Source organism: Ovis aries, chromosome 7 (assembly GCF_016772045.2).
Source record: "Ovis aries strain OAR_USU_Benz2616 breed Rambouillet chromosome 7, ARS-UI_Ramb_v3.0, whole genome shotgun sequence".
NCBI classification, from domain to species: Eukaryota; Metazoa; Chordata; class Mammalia; order Artiodactyla; family Bovidae; genus Ovis; species Ovis aries.
The window spans coordinates 12133442-12151635 of NC_056060.1; the positions used below are offsets into that span (position 1 = coordinate 12133442).

At 51.0% G+C, this 18194-nt stretch overlaps 1 protein-coding gene and 1 long non-coding RNA gene across 4 annotated transcripts in view; one reads left to right on the forward strand and one right to left on the reverse strand.

Annotated features, from left to right (window-relative positions):
* Window positions 1–542: 542 nt before the first annotated feature.
* On the reverse strand, window positions 543–16304 carry CILP (cartilage intermediate layer protein). 3 transcript variants are annotated; one of them, XM_004010230.5, is made up of 9 exons: window positions 16257–16304; window positions 14479–14642; window positions 11783–11875; window positions 10427–10696; window positions 8765–8947; window positions 8075–8389; window positions 7053–7161; window positions 5799–5956; window positions 543–3613 (listed from the first exon to the last, which is right to left on the reverse strand). In XM_004010230.5, exons 2-9 carry the CDS (start codon window positions 14534–14536, stop codon window positions 1254–1256), a joined length of 3546 nt encoding a protein of 1181 aa, XP_004010279.3. In that variant the 5' UTR covers window positions 14537–14642; window positions 16257–16304; the 3' UTR covers window positions 543–1253. The 3 variants fall into 3 exon arrangements, with proteins under 3 accessions (XP_004010279.3, XP_012036126.3, XP_012036127.3); XM_012180736.4 differs by having other exon boundaries at window positions 10427–10726; XM_012180737.4 differs by lacking the exon at window positions 10427–10696.
* The window catches only part of LOC121819941 (uncharacterized), a 51871-nt gene continuing 49342 nt past the window's right edge, over window positions 15666–18194 (forward strand). The window contains exon 1 of the long non-coding RNA XR_006060294.2: window positions 15666–16063. This is a non-coding gene — a long non-coding RNA (uncharacterized LOC121819941). The remainder of the gene's footprint in view (window positions 16064–18194) is intronic.

Here is an 18194-nt window from a genome sequence, read left to right on the forward strand (position 1 = left end):
AAAAAAAACCCTGTCCATTTGAACCAGTCATTTTACTCAAGGGACAGAGGCCATTATACACAACAGAGGTCTGGTGTCTGAAAAAGCTGAGCATCTTTAGAAGAACTTGGAATGAAAAAAATAAAAAGCCCATCCTTCTGAGTGAGGCCAGCCAACCCAGCTAGAGAAGGCAGCACACTGTGGGGAGTTGCCAAAGGACCACTGGGCCAGCGTGCCAGACCCTGGGCCAAACCATTGTATAAGCTCCACGGTATTGGAAGGGATAAAAAAAAAAAAAAATCAGGACATGTTTTCAGCTTTGTTCAGGGGCCCAGAACATGCTTTCAACTCCAGGAATCTCTGCTCTTCTCTGCAAATGGAAAATATGATCCATGAGAACAAACTTGACCACTGGAATATGTGCCTAGTCACCCAGCCCTGTAACTTGGGGTTAGGCGGTGCTATGCCTCGTGCCAACTTGTGACCATTTTCCAGAGACCCCTCTGTCCCTCTGAACAGTTAGCTCACTTTAATGGTTTAAAGACAGGTCAGCGACCTCAAAATCAAGTACAAAATGTGCATTTATTGACATCTGTTCTGGGCCACACTGGGCTTCTAGCAAGAACAATAGCAAATATAAAAGGAAACACATTAATATAGTTAGCAACCAAGTGTAGTTGTGGATACCAGGTGATGTTTTTTCCAGATTTGGCAGAGGAAATATGATTACCTTATATTCAACAGTGTAACACTGAACATGCACTAGAGTTCCAGATTCAGCTAAGAAATGTTAGTACCATTTCAAGTAACAATATAGTTTATTTCTTTATTTCACCACCTTTTATATGTATGAACTGTGATGCAGGCCTTGCTTACATCCTATGGAGCCAGGCCAAGAAATATGCTTTATATTGGTTATTTGATCTTCAACATCAGATTATCATTAGAGGTGGGCAAAACCATGCAAAAAAGAAAAAGAAAGACATTTCCAGGTAGGGCACTAAAGGAAGAATGCTTGAAGCCACAGAGTTTGCCCATGGCCAATTTCTTGTTTCTTGTAGAGAGAGAACAGGACAGTGGGGCTTTATTTTGACATGTTAGGGGCTTCATGCCAATCAGTACCATGGGACAAAGACAATAAGCAAGTAAAGGAATGAAGAAACAAACACGCAAGTTGCACCAGAACAGATGGGCTTAAATTAACCGAGTGACAGTTTGGGCGTCAGTCCCACAAGGCTGTCATGTGAGATGGCAGGAGAGAAGTACCACAAGCCTCAGTCGCTCAGAGGCTGCTGAGCAGCCCCAGGAAACCTCAGAGAGGCCACCCCTCCACGCTGGCTACCCTGACTTGCCCGCTGCCTCCTTGAGGGCACTCTTCCCCTGACAGTGCTTGCAGGAGAGGGCTGGGCCGGGGTGTTCTGGAGGTACTGGAAGGCACTCTGACGGCCCACCTGCCTCTCTACGCAGTTAAAGGTGAGGGCCACTCCCACATTGGCCTTCATGACTCTGGAGGAGCCATCGGATGTGCCATCAAAGCACCGGCCGAGCGCAATCTCCTTGGCCGTGCGAGGGTCCTGGTCAGTGACAGTGTAGATGCCATAGTTGTGGCCCAGTGGGTCCAAGGGCGCCAGCATGGTGTACTCACTGGTGTCGTTGTTGACCGCCAGCGGTAGGTGGTTGACCAGGTACTCATGCAGCATAGAGTTTACACTGGCTCGTTGGCAACTGCCCTGGGGGACGACCTTCACCAGGGTGCGGTCCACACGGTCCTGGTCATAGAGCATCCCACTGCACTTGAACTCCAAACAGGCAGAGGAGACGTTGGGCTGGTCCCTGTCCCGTGTGCTCTTCACATCCCGGATTCCATATAGCTTTCCCACCGTCCGCCGGTGGGTGCCCCCCATGTTACGGGATCGCACATTTATCTCCAGTGGCCCCACAATCTTCACCTTGATGAAGCAAGCCCTGAACTCCATTGGCTTCGGCCACCATGCCAGGTAGTCTTCAGTCCAGCTCATGGGGTCATCATCGTTGAATGGGACTGTGTTATAGTCATACCGATCCCCCTCAATCTGGTAGAACCGGAAATGGGCCGCACTGGGTGGTGCGTCCTCGCATGCCCGGAGGTTCTCAAATGCATAGATGGGTCCATTGCCCTCCTCAGCTGCGTTGGGCCGTGGCTTGGCCATGCTGATCTGGAAAGCTGTCTTCTTGACCCGTGGGTCCTCATGGTCTGTCCGGCGGTACTTGAGCTTGTTGAGGTAGGGCTGAGGGACACCAATTGCATTTGGGTTGAATTTAGGAGAAGACTCCACTGCTTCCAGTTCTTCCCCAGCCAGGCTGGCCAAGACATAGGCAGAGTAAGCATCGGGGGACTGGTCATCACAGAAGGCAGGCAGGCAGGCCCCATTGGGACCCGTGAGGACACTGTCAAAGCGGCCCCAGGCCCTGGGGTTGGAGGAGAAGCCAGTCCTCGGCTCCAGGTTGATCACAGAGACCACAACCCCCTGGATTTGCTCACTGGGCAAGAACCTCTCACTCCTGTAGGCCCTCACCTTGATGAAGCACCTCCTGCTTTCCGGGACATCCAGGTTAAAAAGCCTCCGCTCACGGATCTCCATGTTGCCCACCAGGAAGGTCCTGTCTTCCCTTCTGTTCCGCCTTTGGCTTTCAGGTTTGAAGTCACTTTCCTCCTCCCACAGCCCTGTTTCTGGGTTGAGCGACCAGAGTTTCATCATGGGCACATGCTCTGGCATCTTGACCTGGGTTGAGTCAAGATGAACCTTCACCTTGCCAACATTAAGGGACTCTGAGGTGGCTTCATCTCTGAAGTCCACCGAGAACATGCCATATGTCCGAAGAGGGAAAGTGTCTCCTTCATCATTGATGAAGTTCAGGTCACTCTGGGCAGCAGTAGCTGTGGAAATATTCCGGGGATCCAGGAAGGTCACACTGGCCTTTACTTTTCCCATGTAGGGCTCCCCGTTCTGCCGGTAGAAACTCTTGGATGGGATCTCCAGCTCAGCCACAGGGTCTTCACCAGCCATGTCCCCCAAAGGAATAATGTTGGTCTCCATGGCCTCCAAGGTGATGGGCTCTTTCCGCCGAAGCATCTTGATCTCATGGAACACAGCACTCCCCTTCTTATTGAAGGGCAGCACTTTGGTGGTGTTGACGAACTTCTGCATCCTGTCCACAAACGTGAGCACCAGCCTCTCTGTGTCCTGAGGGACATGCAGAGTGAACGTGCCCTTGTAGCCGGTCATGCTCACACGAGTGTTCCCCATGTACACGTGGCCGAAGCGCAGGGGTTCCCCGTTGTCGGCTGCGCTGACTCGGCCCCGCACAATTCTCCGAGTCTCCGTACACCGCTGGCAGCTGCACTCCGTGGCCACCTTGGTGGGCAGCGTGTACCCGCTGCACTGGATCTCCCTCTCCTCTGTTTTGGAGATCCCACAGCAGTGCTCCACAGCATCTCGGCACCTGATCCCATTATCCTGCTGCCCTGCACAGGTCTTGACAGGGCAACGACCCACGTCATAGTAGAAGGAGTTGGTGGCATTCTGGAAACAGTCATGGGGCAGCCGGATAAGGTAGCTCTCGGGGGTTGGGTTGCAAGGAATCTCATCAGGGGCTATGGAGGGAAAGAGTTCAGACATTAAATGCAAGTCCTTTTCCTACACGAAAGGCACCTCAGCCTCACGTCTCTGACCTCTCTGCATGCTTTTGGGTTTTCAAAGCACTGGCATGGTCCCACCTCTCACAGAATTCCTCTGAGGGAGAATGGATAGCCATTACTAATTCCATTTTATCCTTGGAGAAACAGAGTTCCTTGCAGAGACCACCACAGTAATGGTTCTCATTGGAGAGATCTTGAAAATTTGAGGGTGTTCTGAGCTACCACCCAAACTGGGAGTGCTACTGGCTTATCGTGGGTGGGGCGGGCTTGCAGTTCTGTTTTCTGGCACTGGCACTGTGCGACATAAAGAATTTTTCTACATTCTGCTTCCACATATTCTATAGACATTCACGTACATGGAAAGCATGTTTAAATGATCAGAACCTGGTATTTTATGCATGGTTTTACCATGCATTGAATTTTTGAAGAATGCAACTACCATATAAAACGAGCCAAGATTGTACTTTGTTTAGCTTGGTCAAATACCAAGAACTGCTTCTTGTCTCAGAAAAATCACCTCCCTACAACTGCCCAAGGTCAGTATTTGTTGTTGTCACATTCATGGTGACTGGATTCAAGTGAAAGTGTCTCACTTCTTGGTGGGTGTTCTTGTGCCATTAACACTTACATATTTAAATACATATGATTTTGCATTAAAATTATTTTTTTATATTTCTGTTTTATGTCATTAGGAGCATGTTCTATATATAGATCTTAAAATCACATGTAGTTATTATCTATAAATTCAACTTTAGTAAATTACTTTTTAGTTTAAAATATTAACCATATAAAGTATTAAGAAAAACTGTGACAAGCAGGGAGCACTGGTATAATGAGCTGGGAACCGCGGTTGACAGGGTTCCACATCTCATCTGCCAAGGTCCAAGTGCCCTGTGTCCTGTCTGTCCTGAGCTGTGTTGCTCAACTTTCTTGGAGTCTGTGAAAATATTCCAGAATCCTCCCAACAAATTTCCTCCTGACTTTTGTTTGGTTTTGTTTAGGCCAATTACTAAGATACCCTCCTTCCCCCTCACTTTGCAAATACAGGTTCCTGACTGGTCTCAGCCTCCGGTCTCCCCTCCCTCAGCTCACTTCCAGAAGCCAGCTTTAATCAGGTCACCCTTTCTTGTAAAGCCCCCTCAGTTTCCCACTTCTATAACTTTGCTCCCTCTGGCCTTTGATCTGGGACGCCCCCACCTCCATACACACAGACCCTGGCCATTGTTTAACGTCAGGGGTTCACAGAACTGGCCACGAATAAGAAATACCAGGGAGAGCTTTTAACCTGAGTGTTCCCAGGCCACATTCCAAACCAATCAAATCAAGCTCCCTGGAGGTAAAACACAGGCATCAGTATTTTTGAAAAACTCAACAGGTGGACCTACTGTATAACGCAGGAAACTCTGCTCCATGTTATGTGGCAGCCGGGATGGGAAGAGAGTTTGAAGGAGAATGGATAAATGTACATATGTGGCCGAGTCCCTTCACTGTTCACCTGGAACTACCACAACATTATTAATCAGCTATTTGTGCACACATTTTAAGTCACTTAAGTCGTGTCTGACTCTTTGCAACCCTGTGGACTGTAGCCCGCCAGTCTCCTCTGTCCATGAGATTCTCCAGGCAAGAATACTGAGCGGGTTGCCATGCCCTCCTCCAGGGGTTCTTCCTGATCCAGGGATTGAGACTGCATCTCCTGCAACTCCTGGATTGCAGGTAGATTCTTTACCGCTGAGCCACCAGGGAAGCCCTAATCGTCTGTACCCCAATACAGAATTAAAAGTTTAAAAAAAATGCAACAGTTGATCCCAGTGGGTGGCCAAAGCTAAAAACCACTGTTTAAGCCTCCAGCAATGAGCCACAACAGTCATTCCCACCTGGAAGTTCTCTGTTTCTCTTCTGTAACATCCACAACTCCTTCTCTCCTGTTTCAGCTACACTTTTATTCTATCTCTACTGACTTGTCTCTTATTTCTACTCCCCTCCTGGGGTGGCAGACCTGTGAGGGTAGGATCAAGGTCTGTGCCATCTTTGTGTCCCAGAAAGCACAGCACTGGGCACAGCCCAGGACAGCCCAAGTTTTGACTGTTCGGTTATGCCCACTGTGGTAGGGGTTCTCCAGGGGCCCTGCCAGGCTTACCTATGACAGTCAGCCGGGCAATGCGGGACTTTGCAGCCCCAGCATCGCTCTGGGCCTTGCAAAAGTACTCCCCGGCCTGGTCCCGCTGCAGATTCTTCAGCACCAGCTTGCTGTCATGCTTGTAGAGGGAGGGGTCCAACAGTGTGTTGTTATGGTACCTGCAAGGGATGGAGAGGGACACCCTGAGGGGGCAGTGGAAGGGCTGGTATCCTTAAGGACAGTGTCAGGAGCCAGGCAGGTGATGGACAGGTCCCTGCAGATGCCAACTCTACAAGTGACTCGGCTCATTCAAGAGCACTGACTGGCCTGGGGGTCAGGGGACTTGCTTCTCAGTCTCAGCTCCACCGCTGACTAGCTATGGACCCTTGGACAAATCCTTTCACCTCTGAGCTTCAGCTTCCTGTTCCATTCATCTGAAGTAGATGCCATGATTCCTAGCTGATCCGTAGAATTGTTGAGAGGATCAAATAAGATAATGGCTGTAAAATGTTTGTGAAGGGTAAAGGGCAGCCACTGGGGACTCTAACCTTGTTTGCCTTTGGGAAATTAGGATGGGAAACCTGGTTCTGTGTCCCAAGGATATACAGTCAGGACCCTAAGACCACAGCTGCTCTGTAGGGACCCCAGCTTCAACAGGACAACAAGGCTTGCCGAGTGGCCTCAACCCTGTTGGTCCCCACTTAAAAAAATTTTTTTTTAATTTTTTTTCATTTTTGGCTGAACCATGCTGCATGTGAGAATGTTAGTTCCCTGACAGGGGATCAAAGCTACACCCCTTGCAGTCTTAACACTGGACCACCAGAGAAGTCCCCAGCTGGCCCCCACTTTTAAGTGCCTATTCCCTGGTGATATACTAGGGTGTGTGTGTGTGTGTGTGTGTGTGTGTGTGTGTGTGTGTGCGCGTGTGTGCGTGCACACGTGTGCGCTCAGTCATGTCCAACTCTTTGTGACCCCATGGACTGTAGCCTTCCAGGCTCTTCTGTCCATGGAATTTTCCAAGCAAGAATACTGGAGTACGTTGCCATCTCCTACTCCAGGGGATCTTCCTGACCCAGGGATCGAACCCACATCTCTTGCATTTCCTGCCCTGGCAGCAGGTTCTTCACCACTGCATCGCCTGGGAAGCCACACCAGAGCCTTCCTTGTAATTTTATTCTGCTGGTTATTGTCATGATTAACAACTCCAGACCCAGTGCAAGAAAGCTCTGGTTTTCCAAGAGGAGAATCAGGCCAGATAGCTGGCAGAATACTCACCAGAAATACTTGTCTGGTTTGGGCTTCCCTGTGGCCTTACAGCACAGGGACACGCTCTGCCCAGCTCTTCGTGCTTTTGTCTCAGGGTTCATCACAATGTACGGGGTTTCTGAGACAGGGATGAGAAATGGTGTTTGGGGATTTTCATTGTGACAGGTTCTCCAGAGCCTTGCTCCCTCAGGTATTTTGACATGTGTTAAAATCTTACAATTTCACACACACACCCTGCTGCTGCTGCTGCTAAGTCACTTCAGTCGTGTCTGACTCTGTGTGACCCCACAGACGGCAGCCCACCAGGCCCCCCCGTCCCCGGGATTCTCCAGGCAAGAACACTGGAGTGGGTTGCCATTTCCTTCTCCAACACACACACCCTAAATCCCTTCTAATGGTCCTAATGGAGTCCACTCCCTCCAGACACTCAGATGGGACCCGTTCCCATAGCCTCTTGGGCAGTATCTGGGTGAGGCAGTGGAGAACCAAGGGGACCCTGTACCAGGCAAGATTCCCAAGCATTGCCATTGAGACAGAGCCAGATGTTTCGAATAGTGCAGTACCTTTTCTTCTGATTCCAGCAGAATTTTCTGGCCATTCTGCACTGTTCCTAAATTTCCCCAGCCTCTCTCTCTATGACCTCCAAGCCTTACACTAGGAGGCAGGAAAAGACCGTATACATCTGAGGGAGCAAGCCATGCCACTGTCTGGGGAAGAATACTCCAAGCAGAGTATATAGCAAGTGCAAAGGCCCCAAGGCAGGAGTGTGCCTGTGTAGTTGAGGAATAGATAGGAAGCCTTTGTAACTGTAGTAGAGTGACTCAGTGGGGGTGGTGGGGACTGTAATAGGAGAGGAAAGGAGAGGAGAGAAGGTAAGTAATGGGTGGAGGGTGGGGAGCCAGATGATGTTGGAACTTGTGGATTTTTTAGTTTTACTCTGGGCAAGCTGGGAAGCCAGCTCTGAGTACTGGAATGCCTTTATTTAAAAGTCCAGCCTTCCCCCCCAGCCCTACCCCAGAGAACTTAAGTACCTGCCCTTATGAACTCCGCCCTGATGGTGGCTGCCTTCAGTCTGGTCTTAGGCACCGTGAGGCGGATAGGCACAAACTTGGTCTTTGTGATCTTCAGGATGCTTTTGCCATCGGGGCACAACCCGGGGACTCGGAACCTCCCACTGCTGTCCGTCTGGGTCAGTAGCTTAGGTGTCTTGGTCAGGAGGTAGACAGAAGCCCCTGAGGCTGGGGCACCCCCAGGGAGGGAGACAGCCCCATACAGCACGAAGTCCTGGCACATGCATGCGTCACACTCAGCATTCGCCTTGCCCATGGGGCAGGTAAGGTCACAGGCTGCGGAAAAAGAGGCCACATCAGGAGGGCATGTATGGATTCTGGCCCTCCTTCAGCCACATCCCACCTGTGGAGTCCCATATGCTCCTTCTCATCTGTAGGCTTTTGTTACCCTCCCTCAGCAGCCTGCGTAACTAATTCTTAGTCATCCTCCAAGACTTAGCTCAGGACACCTCCTCAAGGAAGACTTAATTGATTCGCCTAAGTGACGATAATTGACCCTGCTCTGTGCTCCCACATTATCCTCTATGTCCCCCATCAGTGCACATAATTACTTGATAAGTGGATAAATAAATGAATGAACCTGTCTCAGTCTGATAGGCTATTTCAGCCCCAGCCCCATGCCCTACCTGGCACCAGGAGCAGGGGTGGTACCTGAACAGGCCTGTTCCATGCAGTGCCGGCCCTCCTCGGTGGCCTCACTGCACAGTGACACCGTCTCCGCCAAGCAGGTGCGCGTTCGGGTCTGGACCCCAGGGTGACCACAAGCAGCAGAACACTTGCTCCAGGGAGACCACGGACTCCAGAGGCTGTGCTCTGTGTCTCGGCGCAAGGATCCTACAAAGAAGTCCAGCAGGCGGTCTGACTTCCCTCCCAAGGGGACTCCATCAGGATGTCTGACCCTGAGGCTGCTTTTTCTCAGAGACCCAGTCCTCCATTTACATCCTAGATGTCTTTGATATTTATATTTCCTGCAAGGATTTTTCCAACAGATGGACACCAAGAGACTTGAGGAAGTGATAGCTCTTAATTTTTACAATGACATCACCAAATGGGCTATAGGTGCCCCTGAAAGGGACTTACTGGCCAAGCCCTGGGACTTTGATGTGCTGTCCTTGGATGTGGAGGACAGCACCATCTTTACTCTCTCCCAGTGTGAAGACAGCCACTGCTCCTGCAGAATGGGCCCTGGGAAGTCGAGACCTGGGGCCTCAGCAACATCAAGCCCCCTCTGCCCACACCCCTCATCCTTGATCTGAGGCCTCTGTGCAAGAAAACGGGGGCCTCGAACCTCACCCTGAGACATTCCACAGCCTGGGTTCCTGATCCAGATGACTGCCACAGTCACCTGAGCCTGCAGGGCCAGGCCATGTGCACTGGCGGAACCCCAGGAAGGGAGGATGCACAGTCAATAATGGACAGGCCTGAGCTGGCTCTGAATTACCTAGTACGGGGAGAGAGGACAGAAAGAGCATGAACTCTTGGACTCGGCAAACACAGGCCTGGGTTTAAATCCCAGCATTCCACTGACCAGAAGTGTCATTCCAAGAAGTTACCTAACCTCTCTGAACCTGGAATGACTTGTCAAAACAGAGATTCCTCACAGTCAGTTGTGAAAGTTGAATAATGGAGATAACTAGCAGCGTCTGGCACAGAGGAACTAAAATAGAAATGAAAACTTAGTGGGCATTCACCTGCATTAAGCCCTCTGCATTTATCATCTAATTTAATCCTTGTAAAAACCCCCATAAAGTGAAACGGTTAGTCGCTCAGTCACGTCCGACTCTTTGCGACCCCATGAACTGTAGCCCACCAGGCTCCTCTATCCATGGAATTCTCCAGGCGAAAATACTGGAGTGGGTGGCCGTTCCCTTCTCCAGGGGAATCTTCCTGACCCAGGGATTGAACACAGGTCTCCTGAATTACAGGCAGATTCTTTACTGTCTGAGCCACCAGGGAAGCCCAAAGCCCCCCCATGAAGGTATATTAATACCTCTCTTCCACATGTGAGAAACCCGAGGCTCAGAGTTTCAGAAAATCTACCTAAGGAGCACAGTAGAGACAGTGGGCCCAGATTCAAAGCAGTCCAGCTCCAGAGCCTGTGGTCTTCCCCATCAGTAAAATGGATTGAAGGGAAACTATCCACCAACACAGAATGCTGTTGGGAACACGGTGGCTCTCATGAAACTAACAGGTTATTATGGAGCTGAAGCACATGTATGTGTGCGATGTCCAGTTTCCATGGCCAGATGCAGGCCCTGGCCTCCCTGTGTGGAGGCTGGTGAGAGGCAGGGCGTGGGGGCTGGCCAGGCTCACCCGGAGGGCAGAGGAAGCGCACGGTGTAATTAGAGCAGTTCTGGCCGGGTCGCTGCTCCCTGTTGAGGCACCAGAAGCCCTCGAGGGGGCTGCCATGGACCACTTGGCCGGTGCTGCCTGCAGGCTTCCAGTTGGTGGTTCGAGCCTCTAGCCGCAGGGGCCGAGCGCACACCCGGTCCCCATAGTAGAACTGAATGGCATCCAGCCGTTCGTAGTCACCCTGCCCACCCGGGTGGTCAATGTTGAACCAGGTCGTCCACTCCCCAGGACCTGAGAGAGAGAGAGCCAGGTGGGAGCCAACTGGGCCCCAGAGCCCCCCGGTGAGCTCAACCCCTGGGAGTCATCCCCGCTACCCCTCACCCGCCCCTCACTGGTCTCATGCCCCATCGCATCTCTCTGTGCAGCATTTCTAGAATCTCTTACCCTTCTGCACACCCTATTGCCAAAGATTCTCAGCAGCCTGGCTATACCATGTCAATAACTTCCTGCCTGGTGTCTCTACCTCCAGCTTCCCCAAACCATCCCCACACCTCTTCAATGCTACAGTCAAGGCGAGCTTTCTCCATGCAGCCTGGGCCACATCACTCCCAGCTTTAACTCCCTTAGCCAGCTATTTAGGTGCTGATGAGCTGGTATCTTGGAGAAGGAAATGGCAACCTACTCCAGTGCTCTTGCCTGGAGAATCCCAGGGATGGGGTCGCACAGAGTCGGACATGACTGAAGCGACTTAGAAGCAGCAGCAGCAGCAGCAGAACCGGTATCTCCACCCTCCTCTCTCTGCTCTCTCCCTGCCAGTCTGTGCTTTGGCCCAAGCAAGCCCTACAGCATTCCTGGGATCTATCAGGCAGCTTCATGCTTCTGAGCTGTCCTATATACTTGGTCCCTCTGCCTGGACAGAGATGTTGGCCAAATATCTTTTTTTTTTTTTTTTAAGTTCCCTGACCAGGGATTGAACCCAGACTCCCTGCAGGGGAAGCACCTAGTCTTAACCACTGGACTGCCAGAGAAGTCCTCAAATGCTTTTTAAAAGTGGATTTCTATGGAAGTTCCCAAATGGCTCAGTGGGTAAAAGAATCTGCCTGCAATGCAGAAGATGTGGGTTCAGTCCCTGGGTCAGGAAGATCCCCTGGAGAAGGGAATGGCAACCCACTCCAGTATTCTTGCCTGAAAAATCCCATGGACAAAGGAGCCTGGTGGGCTACAGTCCAAAGGATCGCAAAGAGTTGGACACAACTGAGCAAAGCGTTTTGTCTATGGAACCCTGACATTGTTCCCTGACTGCAGAGACTCTCTTAACAAGCTCAGTAAAGACCAACCCCTTCACCCCCATCAGTCCCTGCTCCAGCCACAACTCACTGTCCAGGAGGTTGGCAGGCTTGGCAAAGACGTCTGAGGTCCTCTTCCCAGGCTGGACTCTTCTTACTGACTGAGTGAGCATCATCTGCCTCCCTGAGGGCCAGGAGGAGAAGTGAGAAGCCAAGACAGTTACAGGGGCCTAGCAGGGTCCTGCTACTAGCTTCTCGGGACGTAGGGAAGCAGGGTGATGTGGGGAACGGAACATGAGCGCTGGGCGTGAGTTCAGAGTCTCACTCTGCCATTGACTGGCTGTATGACCTCAAAAGCTTTATTCTTTTAAATTTGCTTCCTCATAAAATAGAGCTTTACCCTGTTTACAATAGCTAGGAAATGGAAGCAACCTAGATGTCCATTGGCAGACGAATGGATAAGGAAGTTGCGGTACATACGCACAATGGAATATTACTCAGCTACAAAAAAGAACACATTTGAGCCAGTTCTAATGAGATGGATGAAACTGGAAACAATTGTACAGAGGGAAGTAAGTCAGAAAGAGAAACACTAATATAGTATATTAACACATATATATGGAATTTAGAAGACAGTAATGACCAACCACTTATGCAAGACAGCAAAAGAGACACAGATGTAAAGAACAGACTTTTGGACTCTGTGGGAGAAGGCGAGGGTGGGATGATTTGAGAGAATAGCATTGAAACATGTATATTACCATATGTAAAATAAATGAACCGTGCATGTTTTCCATAAATGAAGCAGGGCATTCAAAGCCAGTGCTCTGGGACAACCCAGAGGGATGGGGTGGGGTGGGAAGGAAGAGGGAGTGGGGTTCACGATGAGGGGACACATGTACATCCGTGGCTGATTCATGTCAATGTATGGCAAAAAGCACCGCAATATTGTAAAGTAATTAGCCTCCAATTAAAAGAAATTTTTTTTTTTTTTTTAAAAAAGAGCTGCCTAGCAATCACCGCATCACAGGGTCATGGTGCCTTTTCAGGATGACGGTGAAGGCAAAGGGACCTGGCATGCAGTGCATGCCCAACCAGCGTGGTTCTCGTTTCCCTTTTGTTCTAGAAATGGACCGTGGGATGCTACAAGGCAGCTGCGGCTTCTCCTGTAAGGTCTGAGCCCATTCTCCTTAGCAGAATGGAACTTTACTTTCCTTATCTTATAATATGGAGATATTTGTTCCCATAGCACATGTGGTGGTCCAGTCGGCATAAGGATTCCATAAGGAAACACAAAGTCTCTGAAGTACATGGCGATTGAGACTGTGAGCCCCAGACACTGCCACTTCCTGACTGTGTGACCTTGGGCGAGGTACTTAACTCATCTGACCCCTCATCATAAAGTAAGGATAATAATAGTTCTTATCTCAGAGGATTATAGGGATTAAATAAGCTTCATAAAATCCACTTAGAATAATGCCTAGCACAGAATGTTTGCTCCATTTAGCTCAAGACCTGGACAATAGATGCCCACTTCTCTTCTCCTGGCGAAGTTTGACTTTGAGAATCCACCCTCACCCTCATAGGATCTGCCTGGAGGAGTGGTCCTTTAATTTTTTTTTTTTTTGGCCACACCATGCAAGCTGTGGGAGCTTAGTTCCCCAGTTAGGGACTGAGTCGGTGCCCCCTGCACTGGAAATATGAAGTCTTAACCGCTGGCCACCAGGGAAGTCCCAGTCCTTATAGTTTTCTGATCGCAGCTGGTGAAGTCTCCCTGAGGAAGGGTATAGGGACCTTTGAGCCACAGGCAGCGAGCCTCCAGGCCCAACCCACCTGAGGCTGAGTTGGAGGCTCCAAAACAGAAAGGTGAGAGGAGAACAGAGGCCTGCAAAACCTTCAAAAGGCAATTAACTCTCACATGAGAGAGTCAAATTAGTATTCTCTTTGCTACTTAACTGGGGGTGATAGTAGCTCTTTAAATCAAACTAATCTGATTTCCCTTCAGATTGCTGAATGTTAATCATCTTCATCAACAAGAGCTGTCAAGGCAGAAAGAGCAAGACAGGAGGTGGACCCATAGAGGGTTTGGCAAGCTGCTCGGACAGCCTCTGTTCCCACATCTGCAGTCACAAAGCCTATAGTGCTCATAGCTCTGAGAGAGAATTCTGAGCATTTTTTGCTTTACTTGAGTATGTGGCTAGAAATCAGGAAAAGAAAGGGAGGTGAGAGAGAGTATGCAGTCTGGTGCTGTGAACTCTGATGCTCAGATGCCTCGGGGAGCCCACTGGGCAAATTCTCTCCACCTGTTCCCTGGTGAACTCAGAGTTACCAGAGAATGGGGTCTGAGGACAAGGAGACCAGAAGGGGTTCTGGTGTCTCTGTGAAATTCGGCTACAGGGTCGAAATGAATTTTCATGAAAACTAAAATCAGATCTCACCCTAAATCCGGATGTGAGAACTCAGGGATTCCTTTTGCTTTGGCTATCAGGAAGCTCAGAGCTAAATTTAGCACTCAGGGGCAGTGGTAACCCTCCTCCTCCTTTTGAGTGACATCTTATCCCTCTCCTCATTTAAAAAATTCTGTTCTGTGAGTTTTAATATTGGGACCTATCTCAAACCCTTTAGGAAAACAAGCAGGGCATAAACTATGAATAAATAGATAAACCAGCCTCAGGTCTTAGTGCCATGGCTATAGTTTAAGGCAAGTGCAGAGTTGGGTCCCAGACCAAATGTGACTTCCCTATGGAAAGTAGCAGCTTAGAGAGACAGGAGGTACTTAGCCTGTACCCAACGCTGAGGTGATCTCCAGAACTAGGAAGAACATGCAGGCCTTGGTCCCCGCCATCTTTTCCCCGGTCCTGTGGGGAATGTGGCAGGAGCTGAGTGAGCGTTCCTCCACAGAGCTAGAGTCCCTGGAATGCAATCCCTGAGAAGTTTCTCAGATCAGCGACCTGCAAAGAAACAAAGCTTATCAGGTTCCATATCTCTGAGTTGACTCTGAGGTTTTGAGCAGAACTATTTCTTTTAAAAAAGTTTTTATTCATTTATTTTTTTGGCAGCACCTCGCCACATGTGGGGTCTTAGTAACCCAACCAGGGATTGAACCTGCACCCCCTGCAATGAAGCGTGGAGTCTTCACCACGAGACTGCCAGGGAAGTCCCCAGAACTATTCTATTTCTTGACCTATCAAAGGTGAAAAGTGGACAGAATGAAGTCTTGTGAGGATGATACCCGCCCACATTGCAAATCTGGGCAGCTTGGGAAAGGCAGAGAGTCAGAATCTCAGTTCACATGAGGCAGACCTGGATTCAAACCCCGGGTCCAGGTGCTAGGACCTCACCTCAAGATGGGACTTAAGGGACAGTTGGCGTGAGATGTTTCCTCGCCAGTAAGGGGGTGCCTGTGCTCACCCCGAGCAGCCTCTGGGTGACTCGTTAATCACTTCCAAGACCCAGGCTTGGGGACCTGTTTTGCTGCCCTTAGTGGGACTCACGTTCCTGCACAGCAGGGCTGCATATTAAGGCTGGGCAGCCCCTGCCCCGACTACAGCAGCCTCTCACAGGACAGGCAAGCTGGAGGGTGCAGATGCTTCAGAAACACCAGCTCTATGAACACATTCCCAGATGTGCACAGGCTGCAGATGGAACACATTTCTGGCCTGCTTGGGAGTCACACAGCCAGGAGCCTGCTGGAGGAGAGCAGAGGGGACCCACAGGGAGGGGCCGGGGCCCCTGAGTAACTGCTGAGTGGGGGTTAGGGGCTGCAGGAACAGGAAGAGGAGCTCCCCTGTTCTCTAAGAGGTCTGGTAATAGGGCCAGGACCCAGGCTCCCGCTCAATTTTCTCTCTCCCCAGACCTCTGGCCAACCCCGATTCTGACCAGTGCCTGGAAATTCAAGAGGGATTTGCTTCAACCTCCGAAGTCCAGGGTGTGGTGAGAAAAGGGAGATTCCTCCTTTCTGGAAAAAAAGATTCAAAAGCACTTAGTTGTCCCAGAAGAACAGACCAAGCCCACACTGCAGACCATCCAGCTCTAAGGCCACTAACTCTGCCACCTGTCTCTCAGCCCAGAGAACAGAGTGCAGGGCCTCCAGGGTCCCCAGCTCTTGTGGGTCTCACCCCCAGCTCCCAGGCTCTGAGCCGAGGGCTGAGCGCTCCCCAGGGTCTGCACGGCCCTCAGCCTGGGACTGCTCTGGGACTGTCTGGAGCCAAAGTGGCTTGAGGCACCTTGTGGAAAAACCATTTCCCATCTGGCAGCCCATGGAAGTTTCCTCAGCATATGCTCTGCTGGTGAAGCTCCCCAGTCCGCAAGTCTCAGAGCGCTCAGACAAAGAAGGCTGGCTGACCTCAGGAAAAAGGGAGAGTACCCAGAGGTAAGAGACCCTGACTGGGGCCTCTGAGGGCCCGTATCCTCACATCGGGGAGGGAGAAGACTTGGGGCCAGCTCCAAAGAAAGGCGAGTCTTGTCTGCGGGAGGTGAGGCGGCTGGTCGGGGGTTGCCCTGGGGTAGCTGAGCCAGGCTGAGCAGTGCAGGGACGGGCTAAGGAGAACAGGAGCGGGGCTCACCGTGTCTTGAGCGGGACTCCTCAGCTGGGGGGTCCGAGTTTTCCTCTCTCCAGCAGGCCAGCCACTGGGCCTTATATAGCACAGCTGGAGGCTCAGCCTGTGGCAGTGCGCCAGGGGAAGCAGCCGCGAAACCAGATCTGAGCCTGAGGAAGCTCAGCCTTCTCCTCCCCTCCCCACATCCCCAGCAGCTTCCAGAGGCCTGACTTCACTTCCAGATCCTCAGGGGGAGATGCCGCAGGGCCTGGGGATGGGCCAGGTGGGCAGCTGCCCGGGGCTCCATAGGCCAGAGCAGAGGGGAGGCAGGGGCTCGGGGAGCAGCCCTGGGGAGGGGCCAAGGGGAATTCTACGTGTGGGCAGCGCTTCATGGCTCAGGGGCTGGTATGCTCTTGCCTAAGCTTTGCCTGCTGATCCCCAACATTCCCCTGGCCCCGGCCCACCTATGCAGAGAAAGAACTTTGCTGCCCTTAGCACATACCCCGAGTTCTCCTAGGCACACAGGTCACCTGACCTCTCATCTAGGGCTGCCTTGTCTGATTGGGCAGCTACTCAGAGTCTGTGGCTCTGAGGGAGCGCTCAGGGACCCTCCGAAGGGACAAGGGGCAAAGCGATTGTGGGGCCAGGAGGAGAACAGTTCTTTCCTACCCCTTCCTGCCTTCATTTGGGTGCCTGCCTATACCCAATGGATCCGAGAGGAATCCCTGCGTATGGATTCTCTGAGATCGTGCCAGATGCTCATATATGTGCAAGTGTGTGTGTGTGAAAGTGTGTGTGTGTGCATGTGAGAGTACTTTGGGTATGGGCACCCACCAGCAATGAGCAGCCGCCTTACCCACAGGTGGCGTAAGCAGCTGCTAGTGTTTCCAGACTTTAGCCGCCTCCCCCGCGGCATGAGCTTGCCTATCCTCACAGGCAGCAGTTCTATAATTGTAGTGTGCATTAGAAACCCCTGAAGAGCTTATGAAAGCACAGATGCTGGACCCCACACCCAGGCTTTCTGGTTCAGTAGATCTGAAGTGAGGCCTGAGACTTTGCATTTCTTTCTTTTTTTTTTTTTTTTTGAGACTTTGCATTTCTGACAAGCTCCCAGGTGATTTTGATGGACTAGTTAACGGACCACCCAAGGAGAGAGTCCCAAGTGGAGGCACCAGATGGGGAGGGGGTGAACCAGGGAGACAGCAGGAGTTGCCAAGTTTTGCCTTACATCCCAGGCTCATCGGGCCTAGGCTGGGCTTTCTGCCTTATGCAGGGCCTGGAGATGGAGGCCTGGCGCATGTGGCCCTCCACACCAGTGTCAGCTCCCTCTTTCCACACACTATCAACGAGCACCTGTTTGGAGCAGGCTCTAGGCTCAGTACTGGCAGGACATAGGGAGAAGATATCTCCATGATTTCAGAGGGAAAAGCCCTGTATGGAAATGATCTGCAGTGCAGATCATTGTGTGCTGCAGTGCACACTTATTCAGCTGTGCGTGTGTGCTTGTGTGTGTTTGTGCCTTTCTCTATAGGTATGTGCCTGTGTGTATGCCATATGTATGTATATATATATGGGCCTCCCTGGTGGTTCAGATGGTACAGAATCTGCCTGCGGTAGAGGAGACCTGGGTTTTGATCCCTGGGTCAGGAAGGTCCCCTGGAGAAGGGAATGGCCAGTCACTCCAGTATTCTTGCCTGGAGAATTCCATGGACAGAGGAGCCTGGCGGACTCCATGGGGTTGCAAAGAGTTGGACATGACTGAGTAACTAACATTCATTCACTCATATATATATATATGTCTTTCTCTCTGTGTGAATGTGTGTGGGTGTAAGCAAGGGTTTAGGAGCTCTATTTCCCTGAGCATCGTCCTGGACGAGAGCTGTTGGGGGAGAAGCGGATGGGTGGAGGAAGAATATTGAGTAAAGACAGCCCCTAAGCAGATCCAAGGCACGGACCTGGTTTGCT